Source organism: Cenococcum geophilum, assembly GCF_001692895.1.
Source record: "Cenococcum geophilum 1.58 unplaced genomic scaffold K441scaffold_60, whole genome shotgun sequence".
Taxonomy (NCBI): Eukaryota; Fungi; Ascomycota; class Dothideomycetes; order Gloniales; family Gloniaceae; genus Cenococcum; species Cenococcum geophilum.
Window position 1 is genome coordinate 654,185 of NW_027137618.1, and position 26,061 is coordinate 680,245.

At 35.3% G+C, this 26,061-nt stretch overlaps 2 protein-coding genes across 2 annotated transcripts; one reads left to right on the forward strand and one right to left on the reverse strand.

The window, feature by feature from the left end:
• Nucleotides 1-3,111: 3,111 nt before the first annotated feature.
• Nucleotides 3,112-3,637, forward strand: K441DRAFT_296496 (uncharacterized protein). The gene has a single exon (XM_067641006.1). It carries the CDS (start codon nt 3,184-3,186, stop codon nt 3,583-3,585), a length of 402 nt encoding a protein of 133 aa, XP_067498627.1. The 5' UTR covers nt 3,112-3,183; the 3' UTR covers nt 3,586-3,637.
• A 47-nt stretch (nt 3,638-3,684) lies between these two features.
• Nucleotides 3,685-5,937, reverse strand: K441DRAFT_700111 (uncharacterized protein). Its single transcript, XM_067653227.1, has 3 exons — nt 5,169-5,937; nt 5,054-5,119; nt 3,685-4,998 (listed from the first exon to the last, which is right to left on the reverse strand). The coding sequence occupies exons 1-3, from the start codon at nt 5,872-5,874 to the stop codon at nt 3,962-3,964; spliced, it is 1,809 nt and encodes a 602-aa protein (XP_067498628.1). The 5' UTR covers nt 5,875-5,937; the 3' UTR covers nt 3,685-3,961.
• Nucleotides 5,938-26,061: the final 20,124 nt, after the last annotated feature.

A 26,061-nucleotide genomic window follows, 5' to 3' on the forward strand; every position in this document is an offset into this window, starting at 1 on the left:
CCTACTTTAGTGTAGTAATGGAGCCTCCTCCTTAACTAACGCCCCCTCTGTGATTAACACTTGCTATACCTTTACTTACCTCCTATAGGAGCCGTAGTAGAGCTATAGCAACGCCTATATCGCCTACGACGCCCACGACGCCTATAGGGCATAGGAACGCGCGTATAAGATAGACAGGCGAGATAGAGGAGGCGATATTAGAAGGCCTCGTTAAGGCCGTTAAGAAAGGATTTTGCGTAGATAGCTCTTATAAATCTAACGGCTAGAAGATTGCTTTTAATTGTACGCTTACTGTTACCTAGTAGCCTATTACTTTTAAGTAAATTAAGAGCAAGTATAATAACTATAAGAAGGACTAGAAGCTATGGAAGGAGCTCTATAGCCTCTCTAGCTAGGGGTGGGATAAAGATAAAGGCGTGTCTATTACTAGTAAGGAAGTTATAAAGGCCTACTTTAAAGCTAATCCTGCTGCTGAGAAGTTTTATAATACGCCGCCTGCCTTTCTAAATCTAATGTAGGAGTTATTTAACGGAGTTTTAGTAATAGGCGGTTATATAAGGTTAATTAATAAAGCAATTAAGAGCTTTATAGACCCCGAACTTCTCTTAACAACGGCCTTATAGGCGTTAGGTTTAGTAGATAAGGAAGATAAAGAGGAGGCTAAGGAGGCTAAGGAGACTGAGGAGACTAAGGAGACCGAGGAGGAAGTAGATAAGGCCTCTAAGTTAAAGTCAGCTTAAAGCTCTATTAAAGGTAGTTAACTAAGCTTACCTTTAGCTAAGCGCCCTAGTCCTTCTAGATCTTCCTTAACGCTAAGTTAACCTTTTTTACTAGCTATATAGAAGCGGGCTATTAAGTAAGCTACTAGAGCCACTAAATCTAGTATAAAGCGCTAGCGAGGAAGACGGCGAGTTATAGAGGCTCTAAAGGAGATGGTAGAGAAGGTAATAAGAGAGATAAGGGCTATAAAAGAGTTAATTGCCTAGAAGCCTCCTTAAGAGAAGGCCTCCGCAGAGTTTATCTATAAGTTTAGTAACCTAAATCCTATAGAGTAGCTAGCTATTTTATAAGCTTTTAAGACGGAGTCTACTGCTAGATTATTTCTTATAATAGCTAGAGTTACAGAGCTTCGGTAAAGCTTAATTAACGATATTTTAGCTAGCAGGAAGGAGGACGTGTAGGAGAGCAAGCTTTAGGTAAGATTTTGGGTGAGATCTAAGTCGCTTTTTAGAGCCGTTATATATAGGCAATTAGTGGGTAATATAAAGAGGGAAACTATATAGATTTCTATTATAAATACACCCAAATCTACTGTATATTCTTAAGCAATCGGCCTACTAATTGCCTAGCAATAACTCTCCTATATAAGCTTCGCAATCTTATTACGTCTTTAGTTTATAACTATATTACTTTCTACCTCTACAAGCTCTATATCTTCTTTATTTATAACCTTATCCTCTACCTTTAGATTATTATCTAGATTATCCGGTTTATTTATATTAATAAAGTTATAAACTATAGCTAAAGCGTACACTATATCCACCTGCGTACTTAAAGGGAGACTACGCCTACTGGCCTTAAAGTACCGGAAATAATACTTAAAAACTCCTATGGTACGCTTTACTACGTTTCTTAGTACCGCGTGCTAAAGATTATAGAGCTCCTTCGCGTTCTGTGGCCGTATATTTACCTATAATTGCTTATAAAGATAATATTATATACCACGGTAGGGAGTTAGAGTTATAGGTATATTAGAGTACCTAGTATCTATAACGTAGTATTTACTAGGTAAAGCTTTAAATCCTTTAGCTCTCGCTAAATTAAGGACTTTAGAGTTATAAGTAGAGCTCTCCTAACCGGCTAAAATATAGAGGAAGTTTATCTAGAAATTAACAACTATAAGAATGTTCTGTAATAATCCTCCCTTCCTTTTACGCTATAGAGCTTACCTTATATACCCGCTAGGTATAGAAATTAGTAGATAAGTACCGTTAAGAGCTCTAATACAATCGGCAAAAAAAGGATATTGTTTAGGGTTATTAGTAATCTCTTCTAGAGTACAGTTTTTAGGAAGCCGAATAACTTCCTTATATAATTTTAGAAGGCTAGGAAGGACTTTATATACGGCTCTACGAGGCAGTAAATTAATACTAGAAGTTTATAGCTAGCAGGTAAATACTTACTAGTAAATCGTTGCAGATAAGTATTAAGTTACCTCACTTAGTAATATTAATAGCTTCTTAGCCGCTGATAGAAGCTTCGTGTCCTTTAAGTCGCCATATAGTTATAACCAATCAAGAAGCTTCCTAAACACCTCGGGCCTTATACGAGTTAGATTTATAAGTCGTTGCTTATAGCCGTAGAGCAACTAAGACGTCCACCTTATTCCTCGCTATATATCAGTATACTAAGTACAGACGCCCCCCGGAAACAAGCTTATCGCGATTATAAAGGTTAAGATAATAACATTAGATAAGGCTTGTAAATGCAACAGCAGTATCGCGGTTGGGGTGTGTGGAGTCGCCATATCACAAGAAGTCGTTACTTTGGCGCGTATATGAGAGCTTAGATTGATATGGAATATGGAACGGAGGCTCGAGGGCAGCATATTGAAACGGTGCCAAGAACCTCATTTTAACTACCGTATTTAGTATAGCTTGCAAATTTGACGCGCTTACCGATATAGAGGAGCTCCATATTCAAAAGTCGTCATATTTACCGAACGACAGCCTCATATTCAGATTTGAGCTCCATATCGGTTAAATATGGAGCCTCCATATTGAATATGAAGTTGCAACCGAACGGCCTCTTAGCTACTTTACTTTCTCTAATTTACCTACCTACCTACCTACCTTCCCGCCGTAACGTTTTCTGAGTATTATATTTAACTTCCCTTGGCTTATATCCATTTAGACTATAATATAATTGCTATTAAATTCCCCCATTAGCTTTATTTACTATCTCTCGCTAGTTTTCTACTTAAACCTATAGTATATAACATTCGAGTAGGAGTTTAGAAAGCAGCCAACACTTATATAGTAACTTTGCCTAGCTAGCTCAAGATTTAAGGATGAAGTTGCTTAGATTTACCTTTTAACTTAGCTAAGGGAACCCCATCCACAATGTCTTATATTTAAATACCGAGCATAAATCAAGTCTCCTCCACAAATAACCTGGTGAATAATGCCTAGCTACAAAAATATAATCTCCCGAACAACATTAATCACAGGATTGATCTCGAATGCCAGCTCACAAATTGACCAATTTAATAAACATTTACGCCCCCGCTATTCCCCGAATCCAAAGAACTACCCAAGCATCCAAAAAATACCACAAAATGTCTCAACAATAACAACCATCAATCCACCCCGCCCTCAACAAACTACACCTTCTACCCAAACCCCTACTACGACGAAGCAACGAACACTATCATCCTACCCCCGCACCTGCAACCCCCTGCAACCCACAACTCCTCCCCCTAAAACAGTCGCCTCCTCAGCCTACTCTTCCGACCCAAACGATTTACCCCCCACCCCTTTAAAACCAGGCAAAGTCCCTAAAGGCGAAGCACATATGCATTATTAGGAGACGTGCAGGAAATGTGGCACGAGAGATAGGATTGCGGTTTATAATTAGGGGTGTAGGGGGATAGGGGAGGGGTGGGTGGAGTATTTTAAGAGGGGGGTTAATGGGCCGTGTTTTACGCGTAAGTGGCTAAGTTAAAGAGAGGAGAGGAGGAATCTATCTAGCGAAAGAAAATGCACTATCAGTTTAAGCTTCCTCCTACGCCGGCGTACTTCTGGAACGGCATCTAGGAATCATTTTGCCTGCAAGTGACTGTGCTGAGCAGACTTAGAATATTTACGACTGAAAGTATATGCAGAAGGTAAGCAATCTTTGGAAGGGAACCTATCTTTAAAATTTGAAAATCTTTGACCTAGCGCATAAAAGCAGCATACATTCAAGCTCCCTCCCCATCTTGCTGCTGTACTACCGGAACAGCATTCATATCCACCACGTTACTCTCCGCCTCCGCATCCAAAAGAAAAGTGAACCTCGGATCATTAGAAACGTCATAATCCTCCTCTTTCTCGCCATTTTCCCCGTCTTCTGGCTGCTTCCTAGAACGGCGTCTCACACAAGGTATCAATGACAAGCCCTTGATATCAGGCATCTTCACGGTCTTAGCACCGCTCCCTTCCTCGTCAATCCCCATACAATGCAACCCATCCCTCGTCGTAGACTTATAGAACCCAAACAAGTACTTCTTACACTCCACCTGCAGCTTCGCTTTCACATACCACCGCTCCCGTTTATCTTCATCTTCAACATCGACATCGAGCAAATCGCCCTCACGTAACTGCTTACTAGCATATGTCCAAGACAGGATATCGGCTATAGAACGGTAGTTGCGAGGTAAATGGCGTTTGTATCCCGCTTCGAGGATCTCGTAAGGAACGAGAAGGATGTATAAGAAGAGCCAGACGATGATGATAATGAAGAGCGGCAAGGAGGCCGAGCATGTACACGTAGAGTCCCCGTTATCGACGACCGTGATACTACCTCCGACCAGAATCGGCAGCATCCTCTGCAGCGGAGCCAAAGCCGAAATCCGCGCCACCTTCCAGTGGCCATTCGTCAACGCTATCCAAGTGACAATATACGGCAGCGCGCAATTATAATCCAACAACAGGTTCTCAGTCGCAGGCTGTGCAGTCTCGGCATTTAGGAAAGGCTGCGTAGAGCGCGTGAAGAGATCGAGATCTTCCCAGAGCCAGGTGTAGAGGCCGACGATGAAGGTGAGCACGAATTGGAAGAGGAAGGCGGCGAGGTTGGCGGACAGGGGGATCTCGTAGCCTTCCCTCATATTGGTGGCGAGCCCGGCGATGAAGAGGCCGCAGAGGGTGAAGGCTGCGGCCGTCCAGATGTACATGGGGATGTGCTTCATGTTCGAGTAGGTTGATCGGTAGCGGATCTCTTGGCGTTTTTGGGGGCATACTGGTGTTTGTTAGGACTTGATGACTTAGGTTGAGTTGTGACTGCTAAAACTTACATTTGCGTGACGATGGTTTGCTCTCAGCTCTTAATGACGGAATTTGTTTCATGACATTTTCTGACCCTGTAAATAATTAGTATGCGTCTGACTTGATACAGAATAAGAGACTTACTTGTATCCCCTTCCACCAGCCCAAACCCATGCCAAATTGTATTACCCCTCCTCCAATACCCCAGCATAACCCTCAAGTCCCCCAGAATCTCAAACATCGACCTCCGTTCCGCCAAATCCGTCCCCTCAAAAGCGGTCAGAAAATTCGAATGCCGAAATAAAACCAGATGGTCAGCAAGCGACACCGGATCCCATCGTAACCCCGTCGACCCTACTCTTTCTAGCATAATGATCACGACGATCATGAAGAGTGCTATGAAGAAGTAGATACATATGAGGGGGTACAGCGCCCAAGTTGAGACGATGGCTTCACCGTAATCCGTGGTATTGAGCAAACTGGCCTTGAAGCCGAGGATGAAGTTGCCCAGTATGAATAAAGCCCACGCGTATCCTAAAGTGAAATTCCTCGTATCCCACACGTCGGTTAGACTGGGATCGGGGAAGTAATCTCGCAATATGGTTTCTCCAGCCGTGGCTCCATCCTCACGTGCGCAGAGGATGAAGGGGGTGAGTCGACTAAGCGTGAGAGTGATGCCGCGTAGGAATGATGCGGTGATGGTTCCGACGACAGCGGGGAATATTTGGATGAAGAAGTAGCCCCATTGGTTTAGGACTCGGAAGGTGGGCTTGAAGAGGAGGGTGATGAGGAGGCCGAGGATGAGGAGGTTGAATACGAGGCTGGAGAGGAGGAACCATCGTTTGAGCATGAAGGGTTTAAAGTTTAGAGCGTCGAGAGATTTTCGCTGTCCTGGGCCTCCCAAGGAGTTTGCTTCTTGTGCGGTGATGGGCTCGAGTGGTGGATTGTCAGCTTGAGGCTGGACTGTAATGTTGTTAGAAGGGAATTGGTCTTAAGTCAGGGTGACTGACCATTTTGGACATCTGCGTCGGACTTGTCAACGTGGTGTACCTCGACAATATTCAGACTTCCCTGATAAGAAGAGGTATCGGAGGTCGGGGTTAGGCTTGGCATAACCTCGGGTTACGCACGACCCCCCAAGGTCCGCGACATATCGTCCAAATATCACCCCCCCCTTTTAGTAGTGGCCCCTACTTTTTAGACGCGTTTTTAAGGCCTAGGTTAGTACTAAGTTAGTATAGAGGACCTTGTCGCGCGCCTTTAACCTTATTATCGCCTTAACAATCCATTTTTTAACCCTTTTCCTATTCTTGTGCCTGCGCTAGCTCTTAGCTTACGCGGGGCTTTTAGTTTTATATAGAACGGCCTACTATAATTCTAATTCTATAATATAGAGCTCTCTTCTTCTCCTCCTTTATTGATATTTACGCGTTTAGTGGCTTTATTTACCTATACCCACGCTATACTTACGCGTCTTCCCCCTAACCTCTTACAGAGATAGAGTTTTTTAAGAATCTTCTTACCCTACAGTCTACTTTATAGTTAAAGGAAGCCCCCCTAGCCTCCTCCTTTCCCTCCTTTTATAGCCTCTAGAACGAATTTAAGGCCTAAACGTTACGGCTATACAATATTTATAAGGCCTAGCGCTTAAAGAATACTATAAGGGCGTATAAGCTAAAGTAGAAAGAGTAGAAAGACTAATACGCGAGACTAGAAGGTAATACGGACGGCGCCTAGGTAATAGAAGATAAGCTTTACCTATTTTTAGAGCAGTAAGTTGTTAACTAAGAATTATGGGCTACTAACTATTAAAAACGGAAGTTAAAACGGAAAGAGATATAGAAAGATGGTAAGCGGGCAAAAAAGAGGTAGAAGATAGTTAAGCGGGCAGGGCAGCTAGAGGGGAAGTTAGCCATAAGGGCAGCCGTAGGGGCAGCCGTAAGGGCAGCCGTAGGTATAGGGGAGGAAGCTATAAAGGAGAAAGGGGAGATATAGGATAAGGAGGCCTTAGACGCCCTATTTAACGAGATAGTCTAATACTTAGTTGTAAATAGCTATATCTCTACTATTACCGAGCTTTATGCGTGGTAGTTAGAAGGTAAGACCTTACAGCCGCTACGGGGGGCGAAGCTCTTAGCAGTACTGGATAGCGTCTACCGCGATAAGGACTAGATTTAACACGTTAACTTTATTAATTAAGGCCTATTTATAATTACTAGCGGCTACAACGTTAAAGGGCTTAAAAAGGCAATTACTTAGTGCTAGGAGACGGGCTTTAAGATACTAGGTTTAGTTAAGTCTTACCTTTAAACTATAGCTAAGTATTTATTAGGTTTGTATATACCCTACCTAGTCTATACAGCTGCCGTTTTCTAACCCATTTCTTAGGCTATACTACTATTACCTATAGTAAAAGTAGATAAGACGTTTAGCTTACTAACCTTATTCTTATTAAACTAGAGAACAAAGGGCCTAAACCGGACGAGTTAGCGCCGTATATAATTATGTCAATAACACAAGGAAAGTAGAATTAGCATAGTAAGGTTAAGTATATAGGCTATATACAGAACGCTAACCCTATTCTCTACCCCCTCTCTATAGTAGCCTTCTACTTCTTTAACCACTAGGGTAAAGATAGCACTAAAAGCTTTCTATCCTTTTAGTAGCTAGAGGACTATTATAACCTATACGTCTTCCCTAGCAGTATTAAAGTACCGTAATAGCCGCTAAGTTATTATACGCAGTTTAAATAGAAAAAAAAAATATTCTAGGGGGTAGGAATTTACTTAAAGAAGAAAACCTATAGCGCCTATAAATAGAGTATCTGGTATACTAAGCTTAGCGGCGTTAAGGAAACCTAAATTAAATAGGCCGAACGCTAGAATACGGACGTAATAATGGGAGCCTACCTTAGCTACCTACCCTATATATTTATACGGTCGATTGCCGGCTTCCTAAAGAAAGGAAAGGGCTACTTTCTTCCCTACGCATGGAAGGTGCCGGAGGAGGCCCTTTATTTAAAGATATAGCCTAAGACTAATGTCTAGCTAAAACGCATAGAGGCTTACTACCTAGGTAGGGTTAATAATAAGGTTATACGGCTTGACCTTACAGGCTTAGAATTTCTACGCCTCCTCTACGCGCTTAGGGTAATCCTATTATAGGACTTAGTAATCCTATATAAGCAGTTCCCGCTCTACCCCCTATAAAAGGACCCCCTTTTCGGCTATAAGGAGTACTAGAGGTTTACCACGCGGGTAGAAAGCTTATTAGCTAACGTAGTTACGTCGGATAAGCTAACAATACGGAAATACTAGCCCGCCTATAAGGCCGTAGCTAAGCTAAGATATAAGGCCGCGATTTCTAAGATAAAGGGGGTTTAATTACGCGTACAGACGATCTTAGAACGCCTTAGCAAAATAGAAAGGTTATTAGCATTATTTACACCTATATAAATCTAGCAAGGGAAGATAGGTATCTAGATAGGGCCTACAGAGTTTATACGTCCACCTTTAGGCGAGCCCGCGCCATCTACTATAACATTTACTATATCCACGCCGCCTACTTGGCCGTTTACAATATCCATACTACCCGCTTAGCCGCTATTTATAATATCCGCACTATCCGCTTAGCCGTTTACAATATCCGTACCATCCGCTTAGCCGTCTATAATATCTATACCGCCTACTTAGCCGTCTACTATATCCGCATCGCTCCTACTAGCATAGGTATAAGCTAATACTTAACTATCTTTTCTATTTATCCTTAACCTATAGGCGCCGCTAAGGAAATATAAAATGCTTTAAGGCGGTAATTCGGTCTTTTAGCTCTAGACTAAGTAGACTTTAAAGCTAGCAGGTGGGCCATTAATTAAAGCTCTTAATCGCTACTAGGGGGTATACTAGTAGGTTAACGGCGAGGCTATATTCTATAGCCGTCGCTATAGGATAATTAAGGATGTAAGACGGCGCGTAGAAGACGGTACGGTAAGAGATAAGAGATAGGCTATTAACCAGCTAGAACAGCTACGAGGTCAGCGTTCTTTGGATTGGCTTTATAAGAATATCTAAATAGTTATTTTACTGCAGTAACTAGGACGCCTTAATATATAACTACACTACGGTAACTAAGACACCTCTATATACAATTACACTACAGTAACTAAGACGCCTTAATATACGACTGCACTATAGTAACTAAGACGTCTTAATATAGGACTGTACTAGTGACTAAGACGTCTCGATATAGGACTGCACTGCAGTAACTAAGACGCCTTAATATACGACCATACTATAGTGACCAAAACGTCTTAATATAGAACTGCACTGCATTGACCGAGACGCTTTAATATAGGACTATACTATAATAACCAAGACGTCTTAATATAGAACTATACTATAGCAACTAAGACACCTTAATGTAGAAATAGAGCCCGTTTAGGTATTATAAATTTAGAGCAATATTACGCGACCGTCTAGAAGTACCGATCTAATATAAATTATATACCTTTTCGCCCAAAATCGCGTGCGAAAGTACTTGGGGGCGGTCGCTGCGCGACCTCGTGTGGGGTTTGGGCGCGTTATTAGTAGGGGTGGCCCTAACCTCGTATTAACCCGGGTTGTAACCGCGCCAAATCAGCCCCCCCGATATGTGATAGGTTTCTGCCCTAATCGACGAGCGATTAGCACTAGAACGGCACCCTTATAAAGGCCGATCTTCAGTAGTCAAACGGCGAAGCTGAGTTTGGAGGTTAGGGACCGGAACACTAGGAGACTCGTCGCCGCCTGCCATTACGCTCTAAAATATAAAGACTAAAGTTGCGAAATCAGCACTATAAAGCAAGCTCGTCCAAATGACTTTAGATATAAAAGCATTGTAAAAGCCAGTCGCAACAGGGGAGAGAGCTCTATAAATCTTCCCTTCAGCCCACAGCCTTGCCCAAGTTGACTGCCCTAAGTTGGCTGCCTAGCTGCTGCCTATCAGCGCCCCCAAACGTGTTTGCTTTTTTCGGCCTTGCATTTTTCTCTTGTCCTCCAGTTAGCTCACCGAAGATGGCAAATTTTTCCAAATGTGGATTTTCATTTGTATTTCATGTGGGTTTGCGAGGAAGTGTGGCGCTGAGCTAAAATGTTATGCGAAGTGATGGGGGCCAAGCCGAGTGAGGCTGATAATTGGTTAGGAGCAACCTTCAATAGGGATCGTGGAGGCTCAGGGATTATTAAAGCGAAGTTTCTTTTACGTAAATTTAACGCTGTATTTTTGTTAAGTTTTCCTCCCCTAAATATGTCACGTGACCCAATTCTATAAGGCGATTACCTCTTATCTTAGTTGACTTAGACCCTTGGAGAGAAAATCCACCTCACCTCCTGCAAACTCCTAAGCCAATCAGCGGCTGGCACCACCACACCTCTATAACCCCTATAACTCCTATAAACTCCTAAGCTAATTAGCGACTAGCGCCGTAGCCTAATATATGCCGCAGGCATTAGCGCTTGCGCTATCTTTAATAGCTAATTATAAAGCGCTAAGGTAGATTCCTCTCTAAGGGTCTAAGAGATTATAGGCGCGTTTTATAAGAGCTATACAGCCTTACTAGTAAACGACAGCTATATCGCCTTTAATATTATACTTTAACCCTTAATATAGCGCTACTTAGCTCGCTAATACCTCTATTTAAAAGCTTATTTCTTACTTTATATATTCTATCCGTAATAGAGCCCAGTCGTGCCCCTAATAGGCGTATATCTAAGTAGGACGCTTAAAGTCCTATATTTAGCCCTTTTCGCCTTTTTAGCCCGCTGAAATACTTTATTAATATATCTAAAGATTTCTCTAATAGCGATAACTAAATAGATAATAATAGCTAAACTAGCACTAATAAGCCTAACCCTCCCCTATTAAACTAAAGTAGGAGATAATAGTGGCGCGTAAAGAAGTTATAAGCTATAGTTAATACTTTAAAATAAGAGGGTTAGAGCTTTACTTAATTTTTATCTATTTAGGTTAAAGCAAACAATATAGATAATAGAGGGGTTAGAATTAGGCACTATTAGTATAATTATATTAAGAAATAACGGCGAGTATTATTAGATGCAGTTACGGAGAATTTATAACTTAGCTATATTTAAGAGGCAGTTATACTAGTAGGGTCTTTTACTATAGAGTTAGACCGCCTTATCTAGGAGCTATATTTTAATATATTTAATAAGACGTTAAATATAAAGGAGCTAAACTTTAAAGTCGCCTTCTGCACTATACGGGATATTACCCTAATATAGTATATAACTTTACTATAGCTAAAAGTATTAGATACATCGTGAGGGCGGCTAAGGCGCTAGTAGTAAGCGAGCTAATGGCGATTTTCTATACCGGGTATGGAAAATTATAATTGGTTAACAGAGGTTACAGGAGAACACGCAATAAGCTTTACCTCTCGCGACGCGTAGATCTTAGAGAATTAATTATCTATCTATAACACCGTATAGTATATATCATTATAATATATATATTCTGCACGTTATAAAAGTTATACTAATACTAATTAGTAAGCGCGCATAGATTAGGAGATACGCACTTACTTAAAAGACGTTTACGCTCCACCTTATAAAGGCCCTATTTCAGTTAAAGAGAATTAAAGTACTTTAGATTTAGAAGACGTCTAACGCTCTACCTTACCTAAAAATACCTTAAATCTACCTTAACTAGAGATAGACTACTATACTAGTAGTTAACATAACTATATTAAGAACGCAACTACACTAAGAACGCGACTACCCTAACCACTACTTAAACTGTCCCTTAAACGACTACTTAAACTATTTCCTAAACTATTCTACACATCTTCCTTATTTTTTTAAAGATATCTACACCTATAAATTAAAAGGTAGAAATAGAATAATAAAGGAACGGGATTAATATATAAACGGTAACTAGTAAAGATCTTATAGACTTTATACTATTTAAGTTATAGGAATATAACAAGTATAAGTTAATAGATAATAGACTTTAGTCCTCTTTTTAAGACGATTTTAAAATATTTAGTATTAATATATTTTTAAAAGTAAATGTATAGTACCTTTAAAGTATATATACCTTCCTGCGATATGGAGGAGTATATATATATATAAAGGAGAAACGCATAATATATATGTAACTCTTATTTAAATTAACCTAGGAAGAACGTTAAGATTCTTAGACTTAAGAGAACTTAGATAAGGTATATAATAAGCTAAATAAAAACGGGTTTTAGTTAAATAAAATAAATAATATACTTAAGCGCAGTCTTAATTATAAAGTATTATAAGACCTAATAGTTCGCATAACCCTATTTTAACTATAATAACTATTAAGTATCTAGACTATAACCCTACTACTATCTAGAGGAATACTAGTAGGACCTTTACTATATATAACCCTACGACCCTAAACCGCTTCCCCCCTATAGATGCTAACTATACTAGGATAGGGTAAAGAGATTTCTAACGCAGTAAAGATATATATAGAGGAACTTAAATATAATAGTATAAATAGCAGCTTTGATTATAAACTTACTATCTTCTATAGTATCTATAGCCGATCTAATATTCTATAAGAGGCTTATAATAAAGCTTTATTAATTATATTAATAGGTCTAGCCTTAAACTAGTACTTTAATAGTGGACTTAGTAATCTCTTATTTAAAGACGCTTATAGGCACCTTCGCAATTTCTTTAAAGGCCCTAGCTTAGAATATAAGAACCTTGGTAAATAGAATACAATCTTATTAAGGACGATAATAGATAAGAATATAGATAAATTAACTAGCAATTACCTCTAAATATTAATTAATACACTCTACTAACTATAGTATGGCCTTACCTTAGAACTATAAATAACACTATTCCTAACTAATAAACTTATTACGTCTTGCTAGGGAATTCATATATACCAATTTGCTGTATTAGATCTACTTTAAGAACTAGGCCCCCTTATTAACAAACTATAGTCTTTAATTATAGCTTATAAAAAACAGAACCTAAAGCAAGCTTAAACTTAAGCTTACTATATAGATTATTAGTACTTTAGAAGGGAGAATAACTACAATTAGTATTAAAACTATAACTAATATTAAAACCAAACTTATAATCGAAACTATAACTACAATGTAACGGAACCTTGTAGCAGGAACTACGGTGGGCTCGTTATTAGGCTAGGTGTGTAGGAAATGCAAGTATAAAAGTCAACAACGTAATAACAACTAGTGGAGTAGTTGCCTAATAGATTAACTCTAATTATATTCTAAGAATTACTATAAGGAAGGAACTATCTAGGTAGGAATTAAAGGTCCTTAAATACATAACCGTACTCCTATAAAATCCTTCTTATACATAATATACGTCTTATATATAAGGTACGTAAGTTCCTCTCGTCCCTTTTATTTAATACGTAGTATATTATATAACCTTAGTTACTATTCCTTATTATATAGTTTTACCGGTTCTATTCTAGACCGTACTTAAATTAACTAACTAGCTTCTTCTAACTCCTCTCTTAGTAGTCGTAACATTATACTTAAAGCGTCCGTAACACTATCTCCCTTCTCTTTATCCTTAAAGATCCAAAACATCTCTAAGTCGTTTACTAGAGGTATAATATCCGTTTAATTAATTTAGTTAATATTATTGCTTATTATACCTAAAGCAATTTCTTCTTTATACGCCTAACGTCGTGCTCGCACTATTGCTGCAATATTATCTCTAGGTAAAATTATGCCATCTCCGTGTTCTCGTTATTTAAAAGAGGGGTTAGTTTATATTACGTTGGCAAACCTATCTTCGCAACAACCGTCCTCTTATTTAGAGTATACTAAAGCGAATATTTGTTCGTCTTATAACGTTTACTCTACTTCTAATACTAAATATACGCGACCTATTACTCTTAATAGTCGTCTAGTTCCCTAATTAATTTGTCTTAGGGTCTTATATTTAATCTACTACTACGCGGCTAGATAGTAAACTATCTTAAGCCCTTACTAAGTTAGAACGTTCTTAGGATACGGAATAGAAGGCCCTAGATACTCGCATCGCGGCGTCTACTTATCTACTCCGTCTTAAGAAGGTTTATAAAAAGGTTTGTTTTAAGAAGTAAAAACTTATAAAATAAGGTTTATAGGAACTTAGCAATAAAAAAAATAGATTCTCTTTTAATAGAGAAGAAAATAGATCTAAGTAGTTTGGCAACTGCTCTTCCTAGATCCCCCTTAGGTAACTTATTCTTTAATAATCCTTTTTTTTTAATACTACCTAACCTAATTTCTTCTAATACTCCTATACCTTTCTTATAGCATTCTTTAAATTTTCTAGTAGCTCCTAGGTAGTCTTAGTATAGCCTATCTACTTAACCTTATACTATATTTTATCGTTAACATCCTTATAACTAACAATCTTTAAAACTTACTATTTATTTTCTTCTTGTCCTCTATATATATCTACCTTATAAACTAGTGGCTTAATATTTCCGTATACTAGCTCTAGCATTATAATATACTATATAGGGTAGATCTTTATTTTAGCTAGTAGGTCTAACTTAAATATAACTAGTAAAATCTTTTATATAATTTTAAAAGGTCCTAGTCTAATATAGTCTAACTTCTTACTTAGTTATTAACTCTTAAAATTTTTATATAGTAGCTATACTTTATCTCCCTCCTTAAGATCTAGTCCCTTAGATCTCTTAGCATTATAATACTTTTTTATTCTTTCTTATACTTTCTTTACTAATTTTATAAGGTCTATATAAAGATTTATTAATATCTTTATTCTTTCTTTAGCTATACTACTTATTTTCTTTACTTACTATAGTAACAATAATATCCTTAGCTTATATCCATAATTTGCCTTAAACGGTAATATACCTATTCCCTCTTAAGGTATTGCATTATATGCAAACTATATAACTAATAATAGCAATACCTAATTGTTCTGTACGTAATTAATATAATATCTTAGATACTATTCTAGCGTCTAATTTAATTTTTCTGTTTAACTGTCTATCTATAAATAATATACAGTAAAAGTTACTGCTTTAACTCCTTACTCCGCTAAGAATACCTTTTAAAATACTACTACAAATTTTAAATCTCTATCTAATATAATTTTACTTAATACTTTATATCTTACAAACACTTCCTTAATATAGATTCTAGCAATATCTTCCACTAAGATTTCTTCCGTATATGCTATAAAGTATCCCTACTTTGTAAGCTTATCTACTATTACTAAGATTATATTATAATCTTATCTGGTAATAGGATCTTTTAACTTTAGTAACTTAATAATAAAGTCCTATAATATAACCTCCTATAGTCTCTCTGGTGTTTTAATAGGTTATAGCCCTCTATATAGCTTATACCTTATTAGTTTATTCCTCTAGCAATCTAAATATTCCTTTATAACTTTTCGCGCTAAGCCCTAGATTCCGTCAATAATATATTCCTTTTAAAGTCTTAATATTAAGCCTCTGGCTCTATTATATCCCTAAGTTAATCCCTTATAAAAGTCCTTTATAAATTGCTCTGCTATACTTCTTAGGATATACTTTACTTCTTAGTTCTTATATATATCTATCTATAGATCTTCTAGCTATGCTTTTAGAATTTTCTATACCTAAAAGCTTTTTAGTATCTTATAGACTTTTTCTAGTTTCTTATTTTCCTAAGTTACTATAATCTTTAGATAATTATACCTAATTAATCCGTCTATATCCTTTTACAGTAAAGCCCCTAATAGCTTTTCGTTATTTTATAGTTTAGCCTTTTAACTTAGAGCGTCTGCCCTTATATTGTCTGTACCCTTAGTATACTAAATCTTAAAATAGTATTCTATAAGCATCTCTGCCCATCTAACCTATTTTTAGTTAAGTTCCTTTATTATTAGGAATCCTATTAGGTTCTTATAATCCGTTTTAACTATAAATAGTTTTTCCGTACTTTATAAGAATACTCTCTATTTCTTTAATACTATAACTATACCTAATAACTCCTTATTATAGATGTTATAGTTTAACTCTAGTAGTATTATCTTCCGACTATAATATGCCACTAGGTGCTATCTATTTTAATACCTTTATATAAAGTATACCCCTAATACATAGTCTAATATATCTATTTCTATAACTATCTCTAGACCTAGTTAATAGATCTTAAGAACTAGCTCTTAGGTAAATAACTCTTTAACTTTCTTAAAGAGTTCCCTTTATTCCTCTCCCTATACCTATAGTTCTTCTTTCTTTATTAATTGCGTAAATAGCTTAATATCCTTTAACTATTATACTATAAACCTTCTACAGTAATTATAAAACCCTAAGAATAATCTTAACTATATAATGTTCTCTAGTTCTTACTAATTTACTATAGCCTTAATCTTCTTTAGATCTATACTAAGTTAGCCTAGTTTAATAATAAATCTAATAAAATTGGTCTTCCTAGTGAAGAACTCGCATTTTTTAATTACTACTAGTGTCTGTTCTTATTATAGTCTCTTTAAGACCTATTTAATGTATTCCTTATATTCTTCCTTAGTTATTAAGTAGATAATAATATTATTGGGGTATACTATAATAAACTTATCTAAGTATTCTCTTAATATATTATTAATACGCTTTTAGAATATTACTAGTGCGTTTATAAGCCTAAATTGTATAACTAATAGCTTATATAGTCCTTCCTTTAACCTAAAGGCTGCTTTCTATTTGTCGCCTTCCTTAATCCTAATCTAATAGTACGCCTATCTTAGATCTATCTTTATAAAGATTTGCGCATTACCTATCCTATCTTAGATTTCGCTAATTAAGGGTAAAGGATACCTATCCTTCCTAGTAATGCTGTTTAACTATCTATAGTTAATATACAGCCTTAGTTTACTATTCTTTTTTAGTATAAATAGTACTAGATATCCTGCTAATAACTACAATAGTCTAATATATCCCTTTTGTAGGTTTTTCTAGATAAACTCTTTTAGTACTCTACCTTTTTCTTTAGTAAGCTTATAGATTGGAAAGAACCTTAGATTTATTCTTAGTTCTAATTCTATCTTATAGTCCTATACTATATACTCTAACAGCTTTTTACTTTCTAGTAACCATAGTTTCTTACTATATTTATAGTATCTCTTTAATACGTAACTTAGTCCTTTTTCTATTTCTTTATAGGTCGCCCCTACTTAGTATTATACTAACTTAGCTTATTATCGCATCTAGCGGCGTTAAGTATTCCTAATATTGACCTAACCTATAATCTAATTAATTTTTAGATTATATTCCTATAACTAAGGCATACCTAATACTGCCTCGTCCCGTCCTAATAGTAGGATATTAAAAGACATCTTAATTTGTCTCCCTTTAATAGTTATCTAAATAGGTCCTGTTTTAAGATTAATAATCCCTCCTCCGTAGGCTATTAGATCTCCTAAAATTATAACTAATAGATAAGGTTACTCCTTCTATCTATAAGGTAGTCCTATTTTTTTTAACTACTGCTAGTAAGATATAGTTCCTTATTACTCCACTATCTATTAGCGCTTTAAACTGCTAATCTTACTATTTAACTTATAAATTTAGGTATTGTCCTTAAATTCCTTTAAGGGTCTAAGGCTCTATTACTAGCTCCCTCTGGTCCTATAGGCCTCTACTTTTCCTAACTATTAACTACTTAATCCTTATATACTTAGCTTATTCTTCGGCTAATACCTAGTTTGCTTTTTATCTTTAATATACTATAGATATATGTTTTCTAAGTATTCCTACCACTATTATCCGTCTAAGCATTCTTCTATAAGGAATCTTCCTAGTTAAAGTACTAAACTTCCTTCCTCTTAAACCTCTACTAGATGCTATCTATGTATATATTTGGCATTCCTATACTATCGTTTATCTATTATTTAGTATATTCTTATAGGGTATTTCCAATTCTTTTCTTTCGGATTCTTATGTATCTCGCATATATCGTCTATATACGCGATCTATAATAATATATAGTGTACTAAGTGCTTTAGGTTAACTCTTAGCTCGTCTTCGTCTTTAAGTTTAAATCTCTATTATACTAATCTAAACGTTGCGACTTTATTCATAGGTACTAAAATATATCTCTTACTTCTCTAGTCCTCTAATTATTTCTTTAGATCCTTTAACGTTATAATTAAGGCTCCTTTAATATGCGTTATAGCCTTCTCTATAATCGGGTGGTTTTAGATAACTTATTCATCTAACTATATATAAAAATCTTCCTACTTATTATTGTGCCTTTGCCTATACCACCTTTAGTATAGCTACTAGAGTATATACGGCTTATTCGTAAGGAAGTATCTTCTTATTACTGTGTCGTTCTTTAAACTTAGTTAGGATCCCTAGGTCCTCTTCGTTTTCCAGTTTAATAAGCTACTTAGCTTTTAGTGTGCCTACCCTAGGCCTATTAGTAATTCTTTATACTAGTACTCTATCCCTTATACATCCCAATATGCTAGATCTCTTATCTAGTTTCTATTCTTGCTATACGATGATTCTTTACCTAAATTCTTTTATAGTTTCTTTTGGTTTGCGTCTCGCGCTTTAATTCTTAAAGTTCTCTTACTTCTTAATCCTAGTATTAACTTTTCAATCTTTAATCCGAATACTGTATTCTACTAGTAAGTCTTCTAGGTCTATATATTTGTCTCCTAGTCTAATTACTATTTATGCTATAGATTCTCTAATCTATAAGAAAGCTCCTTACTTCTTACTTATAGGTGTCCTAATTTATACTCCAAATTCTTAATCCCTTAGATTCTTTAATCCTAAGCTTGCTTCTAACTTAAGCTTAGCTCCTGCCTTAGTCTAACTAGGCTTACTTAGTGTTCTCATCTCGTCTTAAAAATCTTAAATCTTACTTATCTTATCTTAAGAGTCTTATGCCTATAGGAAACTTCGTCCTAAGCTCATTTGTATATCACTAAACTGAGCTATTGCTCTACTCTATCGGTTATCGTCCGTTATAGGTCTTTAAGCTTGCCTTATTTTATCTTAAGAATCTTAGTTATCTTATATCTTGTCTTAAGAATCTTAAGCTTGTGGCCTTTTACCTTTATTGAGTGCCAAAGTGGCTTACTATCCTACTTTTCTTACGTCTTATAAAGCGATAGACATTGTATCTAGTAGGGTTTTGATCCCTACTAATGTTCCCTATTCTGTAGTGGAATTATCCTCTACCTTTAGTATAATATCTCTAAGGTTTACGCGCCCCTAGTAAGCCGCCTTTATTGCCTTATTGTTATAAAATGTTTCGCCTACGTCGAAATTGTTATCCTTAATATCCGATCTGCGAACTAGTTTATTAGTTCCTCTATATCCTATAGGTGCTAGCTCCTATAGCTAATAGCTTACGCTATACTTAGCGTCCTTATAAATTCGGTATACGTTATTATAACAAAATGCAAAACTTTTAATTAAACATTCCTTTGTTTCTTGTAGCATATTATTATCCCTCTATACGTATATATCGTCTGCTAGTCTCGTTCCTTTTACTATATAGTAACTCTAACTACTTCTACAGTCTCTAATATAATAACCCTATTTTCTGCAATTTATATAAGCTCCCTCTTTAAACTATTTTTCTTGCTATAGAGTCCGCCTAAATGTCTTTTACTGCTAAGATCCCTAGTTTGGCCTCTACTCCTTAATCCTATAATTACTAGATCCTTAACCTCTAGGTTTTTACGGTTTCTTACTTTATCTCTTATAGGCTTCTCTAGTACTACTTAGGTTTATTAGCTTTACGCTATACCACGGTTTCTAACTTAGCTTTAGTCGTTACGTACTTTGCGCCTTATATAACTATAGAACTCTATCCTAGCCTTTTTTAGCCTATTCCCTTTAGTAGATCTAATTGTTAATCTTAATCGCCTAATCTATTAGTTCCCTTAGGGTATCCGTATCTTCTATTAAAATAATCACGTCCTAGACTTTAGCCTTAAGTCCTTATTTATACTATGCTATAAGCGCCCTATTATTTTATTCTACTTATATTGCTAATGTCTAGAACTACGTTATATACTTAATTACTAAGGTTTATTATGTAATATCTTAGAGTTTTTTTTCCGCTATAGTTATTGCCTCTAGGTCTCTAAATATTTGCGTAAGTCGTTCTATAAATCCATTCTGGCTTAAGAATATAAACCGTACCTCTTAGTTAGTAGTTATTATACCGTTCGCTTATATCTCTATAAGGTAAAACTTAAACTATTTAAGTGCTCTTCCTGTTAAGAATAGTCCTGCATAGGCTATTTAATCCATAAATATTGCCAGCTTTACTCCTTCCTATGCTACCTTAAAGTGTATTTATATAAGGAATCCTTTAAGCTTTAATCTCTCTCCTAAGTATCTTTTAATTGATAGTAACTTAACCTTTACTACGCCTATCCCATTAATCCTATTTTCTAATATCGCATTATTTTCTGTTAACTAGTTAACTATCTCTTATAGTTATCCGACCGTTATAGGTTGCTATAAGTTAGTATCTGCTATACTAGTGTCGTTACCTAACCTTAAAGTAGTTGCCGCCGTTAATGGCATTATAGTGGCTGCTTTTAGTGGTATATTGTTTAACTTCTTATATTAATACCGTAACTAGGTAGTAATTATATAACGGAACCTTATAGCAGGAACTACGGTGGGCTTGTTATTAGGCTAGGTATATAGGAAATGCAAGTATAAAAGTTAACAACGTAATAATAACTAGTGGAGTGGTTGCCTAATAGATTAACTCTAATTATATTTTAAGAATTACTATAAGGAAGGAACTATCTAGGTAGGGATTAAGGGTCCTTAAATATATAACCGTACTCCTATAAAATCCTTCTTATACGTAATGTACGTCTTATACGTAAGGTACATAAGTTCCTCTCATCCCTTTTATTTAATACGTAGCATGTTATATAACCTTAGTTACTATTCCTTATCATATAGTTCTACCGGTTCTATCCTAGACCGTGCTTAAATTAACTAACTAGCTTCTTCTAACTCCTCTCCTAGTAGTCGTAACATTGTACTTAAAGCGTCCGTAACATACAACCACACCCGCCCTTATTTCTCTCCACGTTATAAACTATATTGCTTTATATATAATAAGGAAGGCTACTAATTATAGAACTATACCTAAAAAGATTAAGAAGAGTCTAAAGCTAAGTTTAGAACCGCTAATAGAGATAAGTTTAGTAAATTCGATAATTAATTTAATAAACGACTTAATTAATATATTATAGACTATAAGGATAACAATATTAACTTAGAAGAAGAGCTTAAGAAAGCTTTCTAAGTATTAACTATTAATATAAATTATAAGGCAACCAACAAGAACTCTTAACTAGACATTAACCACTTCTATACCTCTTTTAGCTAAGTAGAATAGTATAAAGCAACTTTTATAGCTGCTACCCTAGCTAATAAAGCCTTTAGCTATTTAGTTATAACTATAGATGATATAATACCTCTTATAACTAACTAGGACCTCTTTACCTATAATATAACCATATTTACGTCCTGCTATACTATAGACTACTTTATAGGTATAATGATTAATATAGGAGCATCTAAATAATCTATAGTAGGATATAGCCAATTCCTAGCATTTTAAAGACTTAATACCACTATATAAGGCATAGTTAATATATAATTCGGCATCGGATTAACCTTATTAATTAGATTAACCAAAGTAACTACCCTAATTAGTATAATTGAGTTTCATATTATTAAAGTTAATACCTCTGCCTAGCAAACATAGATTAACTATAAGTATACTTTAATAACCTAAAAAATATACTAATTACCCCTTAGAGCGAAGTACTAGTTATATATTACTTTGGCTATCTATTCCTCCTTTAAAATATATCCCTATACAACTACTTAATTATATTATTTAATTAAAACCCTTGCTACTTAACTAACATTAAATTAAAACAACTGTATCGTCGCTTTGGCCACCCTTTAGTTAAGCGTCTTATACGAATACTTAAACGCTTAGGGCACGACATTAATAGCAAAACTTTAGACCACCTTACACGTTACTACCATCATTATTAAAAACATAGAAAGTCGCCTAGTAGATTTAGATTTACCTTACATAATAATATTAATTTTAACTACTTAATCGTGGTTAATATTATATATATTAATAGCATACCTCTACTGCATATTATTAATAAAGGAATATAATTTTAAGCTAGTAGATAGCTGTAAAGTATTAGCGCCAAGTATATATAGGATATACTATAAATATACTGGATTAATACATACCTAGGACCCCCTAATATTATTATATATAATATAGGCAAGAACTTTATAAGTAAATGATTTAAATAATACGCTATAATACTCAAAATAGTTACAAAAGGCGTACCTGTTAAAGCCCACAATTTAGTTAGAATAGTAGAACGTTACTATAGCCCCCTCCGTCGCATATACCACATCATTATTGCGGAACTACTAGATATTAATAAAGACATAGCTTTATAAATGGCTTTTAAAGCAATTAATAACTCCGTAGGCCCTAATAGTCTTATAGCTACCTTATTAGTATTTAGAGCTTACCTATATATAGTAAAATCTAACGCACCTAATCCTACGGTTATAAAACGAGTAGTAGCTCTTAAAAAGGCTATAGAAGAAGTTAAGAAGCTTAGAGCTAAGCGCTAAGTAGTAGATACCCTTAATATGCGCAACGGACCTAAGACAACCGCGATTTATAACCTACCACTTAACTTACCTATATTAGTATAGAGAGAAGGACCTATAGGCCAACCTAGCTACTAGTCTAGTCCGTATAACCTGCTTAGCATTAAAAACAAGACCTATACTATATAACTTCCCTACAAACCTATTAACTTCCATAGTATAGTTATAAAACTATATATAGTAGACCTTAAAATTACAAAAGATACGCAACTAGAAGATAATAATATTAAACTACCTTAACCTTAAACTAAGCCTGGACCTTAACCTATTAAACGCGAAAGAGGTAGACTATATAAATACCCTATTAAAGCAAATACTGCGAATATCTCAATTTATCTATAGGATAAAGATAATAATTAACTTATAAATCCTAATTAGTTTATAGCATTACGCCAAAAGGAGATTAAGGGATTGCTTAAGAAAGGAGTCTTTAAATTAGTTAACCCTAAGGATATACCATAAGGTAATAGAGTATTTAACTCTAAATTTATTAATAAGATTAAGAACCCTAGCACTAATAAAGCCTTTAAGAAGTTAAGACTAGTTATATAGGCCTATAACGACCTAGAGAAAGACCTTATACTAATCTAATTACCTATAATTTAACAAGTTAGCCAACGCCTTATTTTTTACATTATAGCTATAACTTAGAACGATGGTACATACCTTTACTTACGAGATATTTTATAGGCCTATATATAATTAACTATAAAACTAAACCAAGACTTTTATATTAAAGCACCTCTTAAACTTAGTATAGCATTTAAAGTCTTATAAGGCACAATTATAAAGGTCGTTAGACCTTTATACGGCATTCCTAAGGTAGTGTCACGGGACTCACGTTCTCACGTCTCTGCGCGCTTTGACGTTCTTGACCCGTGCTCACGTTCGTCCCGAGACACCTACGCACGTTCCCCTACAACCCCTATTTATACCCGTACCTAACCTATTCTGTTCTGCATCCAAATGTCTTTGTATCAACCACGCATAGTTACGCGTACGTAGCCTTCTTCAATTACTACCCTGTTTAGTACATTGTATTCCAGCTCGTGCCCACTTCCGTAACAGGTAGGTAATTATTAGTTTAAAACTTACTATAACCACTATATTAAAGAACTAAACATAAGCCAATCCACTTATAACCCCTGCCTACTTTACCTTAATAACCCTATAAGTTTCGGAATAGTTGGTTTATAGACTAATAATACCCTCCTACTAGCTAACTTAGTTTTTGCAGCTTCGGAATAAGAGAAGATTAAGAAAGCTAAGTTCCTAACTAAAGAACGCGAGCAACTTATACTGGAATACCCAATTAAGTTTAACGGAGGCATTGTCTAATAATAGGATTATATAATTACGTTTACACAAGAGCGCCAATGCTAGAACTTAACCCTTATTAATATTAAGGAAGCTACTATAATAACTAGTTCTAAAGGTACTATTTGTACAGCACTTATACCTAAGAACTAATATATCGCCCAATAAGCAAGAGAAGCTTATATTACGTCCATATACCAGCCTAAATCTTCTTTTAATTTATCCTACGCTGCCTAGGTAATTAACCCTAATAAGAAAGACGCAAAACTACTTAATAAGAGAATTTAGTGGTAAATTAAGAACTTAATAAAAGGCTTAGGCTTTATTAAGCTTAATATAAAGATACTTTAACTACTTATATTTACTAATTCCTTATTTACAAATAATAAAGACCTCTTATTATAGATTGGATATATTCTAGTACTAGCAGACTTATTAAATAAGGCGAATATTATTTACTGGTCCTTAGTTAAGTGTAAGAGAATTACTAAAAGCGTACTAGCCTCCGAATTATATACTATAGCCTATAGTTTTAATATTAGCCTTCCGCTTATTCTTTGCACTAATTCTAAGTTAATTTATAAATGCCTTATTAAACTAGGAACTATATAAGAGAAGAGACTTATAATTAATATTATATGCCTACGCTAGTTATATAAAAGACGCGAAATAGCGGAAGTTAAATAGATTAATGGAGATAGTAACCCTACGGACGCTATAACTAAAAGTAAACTATTATTAGCCCTTAAGCAACTTATCGATATAAACCGAATCGAGTTAAAGATAGTAGAATGGGTAAAACGCACTATATTAGTAACCTAGTTAATTAACGTATAAATATAGCAAAGAGGGTATATATAATCTCTATGTCACGTAACCGCAATCTACGGCAATCTGCGGCAACCTATAGCAATTTGCCTGTACCTGTAACACTACCTAGTACTATTATAACCTATACTATAGCAGCAAGGAAGGAAGGAAGGAGAAGTGCGTATATAGATTTTTAAATTGCATAGTTATAGGATATTAGATCTTTATGTTTTCTAAAGTATTCCTAGTATAGCTAGAAGTGTTAAATACATCGTAAGGGCGGCTAAGGCGCTAGTGGTAAGCGAGCTAATAGCGATTTTCCATACTAGGTATAGAAAATTATAATTAGTTAACAGAGGTTATAGGAGAATACGTAACAAGCCTTATCTCTTGCGACGCGTAGATCTTAGAGAATTAATTATCTATTTACAACACCGTATAGTATATATCATTGTGATATATATATTCTATACGTTATAAAAGTCATACCAATATTTACTATAGCTGCTTAGTAACTAGCGCGTATATAAAGTAAGTTATCTAGTAGGAGGTTAGAAGGCGAGGGCTTAGGATATTTTAGTTAAGTAGGTATATACTATTACTAGCATAATTTATACTTTTAGAGTAAAGAAGCGGTCTATTATAGGATACCCCCGTAATACCTTATATACGTCTACCTATTTCTACTAACTTAGCAATTAAAGACTAATCGCGAAATGGCAATTTAATAGCAATTTAATAGTAATCTAACGGTAATATATGGCATTTTACTATATTCTACCAAGTTCTACTAAATTTTACTAAGTTCTGCTAGGACTACGACCTAAACCCTATTCTGCCCTATGTACGTATTAACTAAGCGACTAAGTCAATAATATATACCTTTTCTGCCCGGTTTCCTACCTTCTTTCCTTATATAACGTCTTAATCTTATTACACAGTTTATATATATAGCTTAATAATATCTACTTTGCTATATATTATCGTCGCTTATACTTACTCTGTAACACTATATTACATTAAACCTATATTATATACTGCCCTAATTAGCATATAAAATAACCCAGAAGCCCCTATATTTGTAAAAGACCTATATATTATATTTACCAAATAAATAGAGACTCTATAATAAGCTTTTACGGACAACCTTACCTATTAAAAAGCCCGATATTAT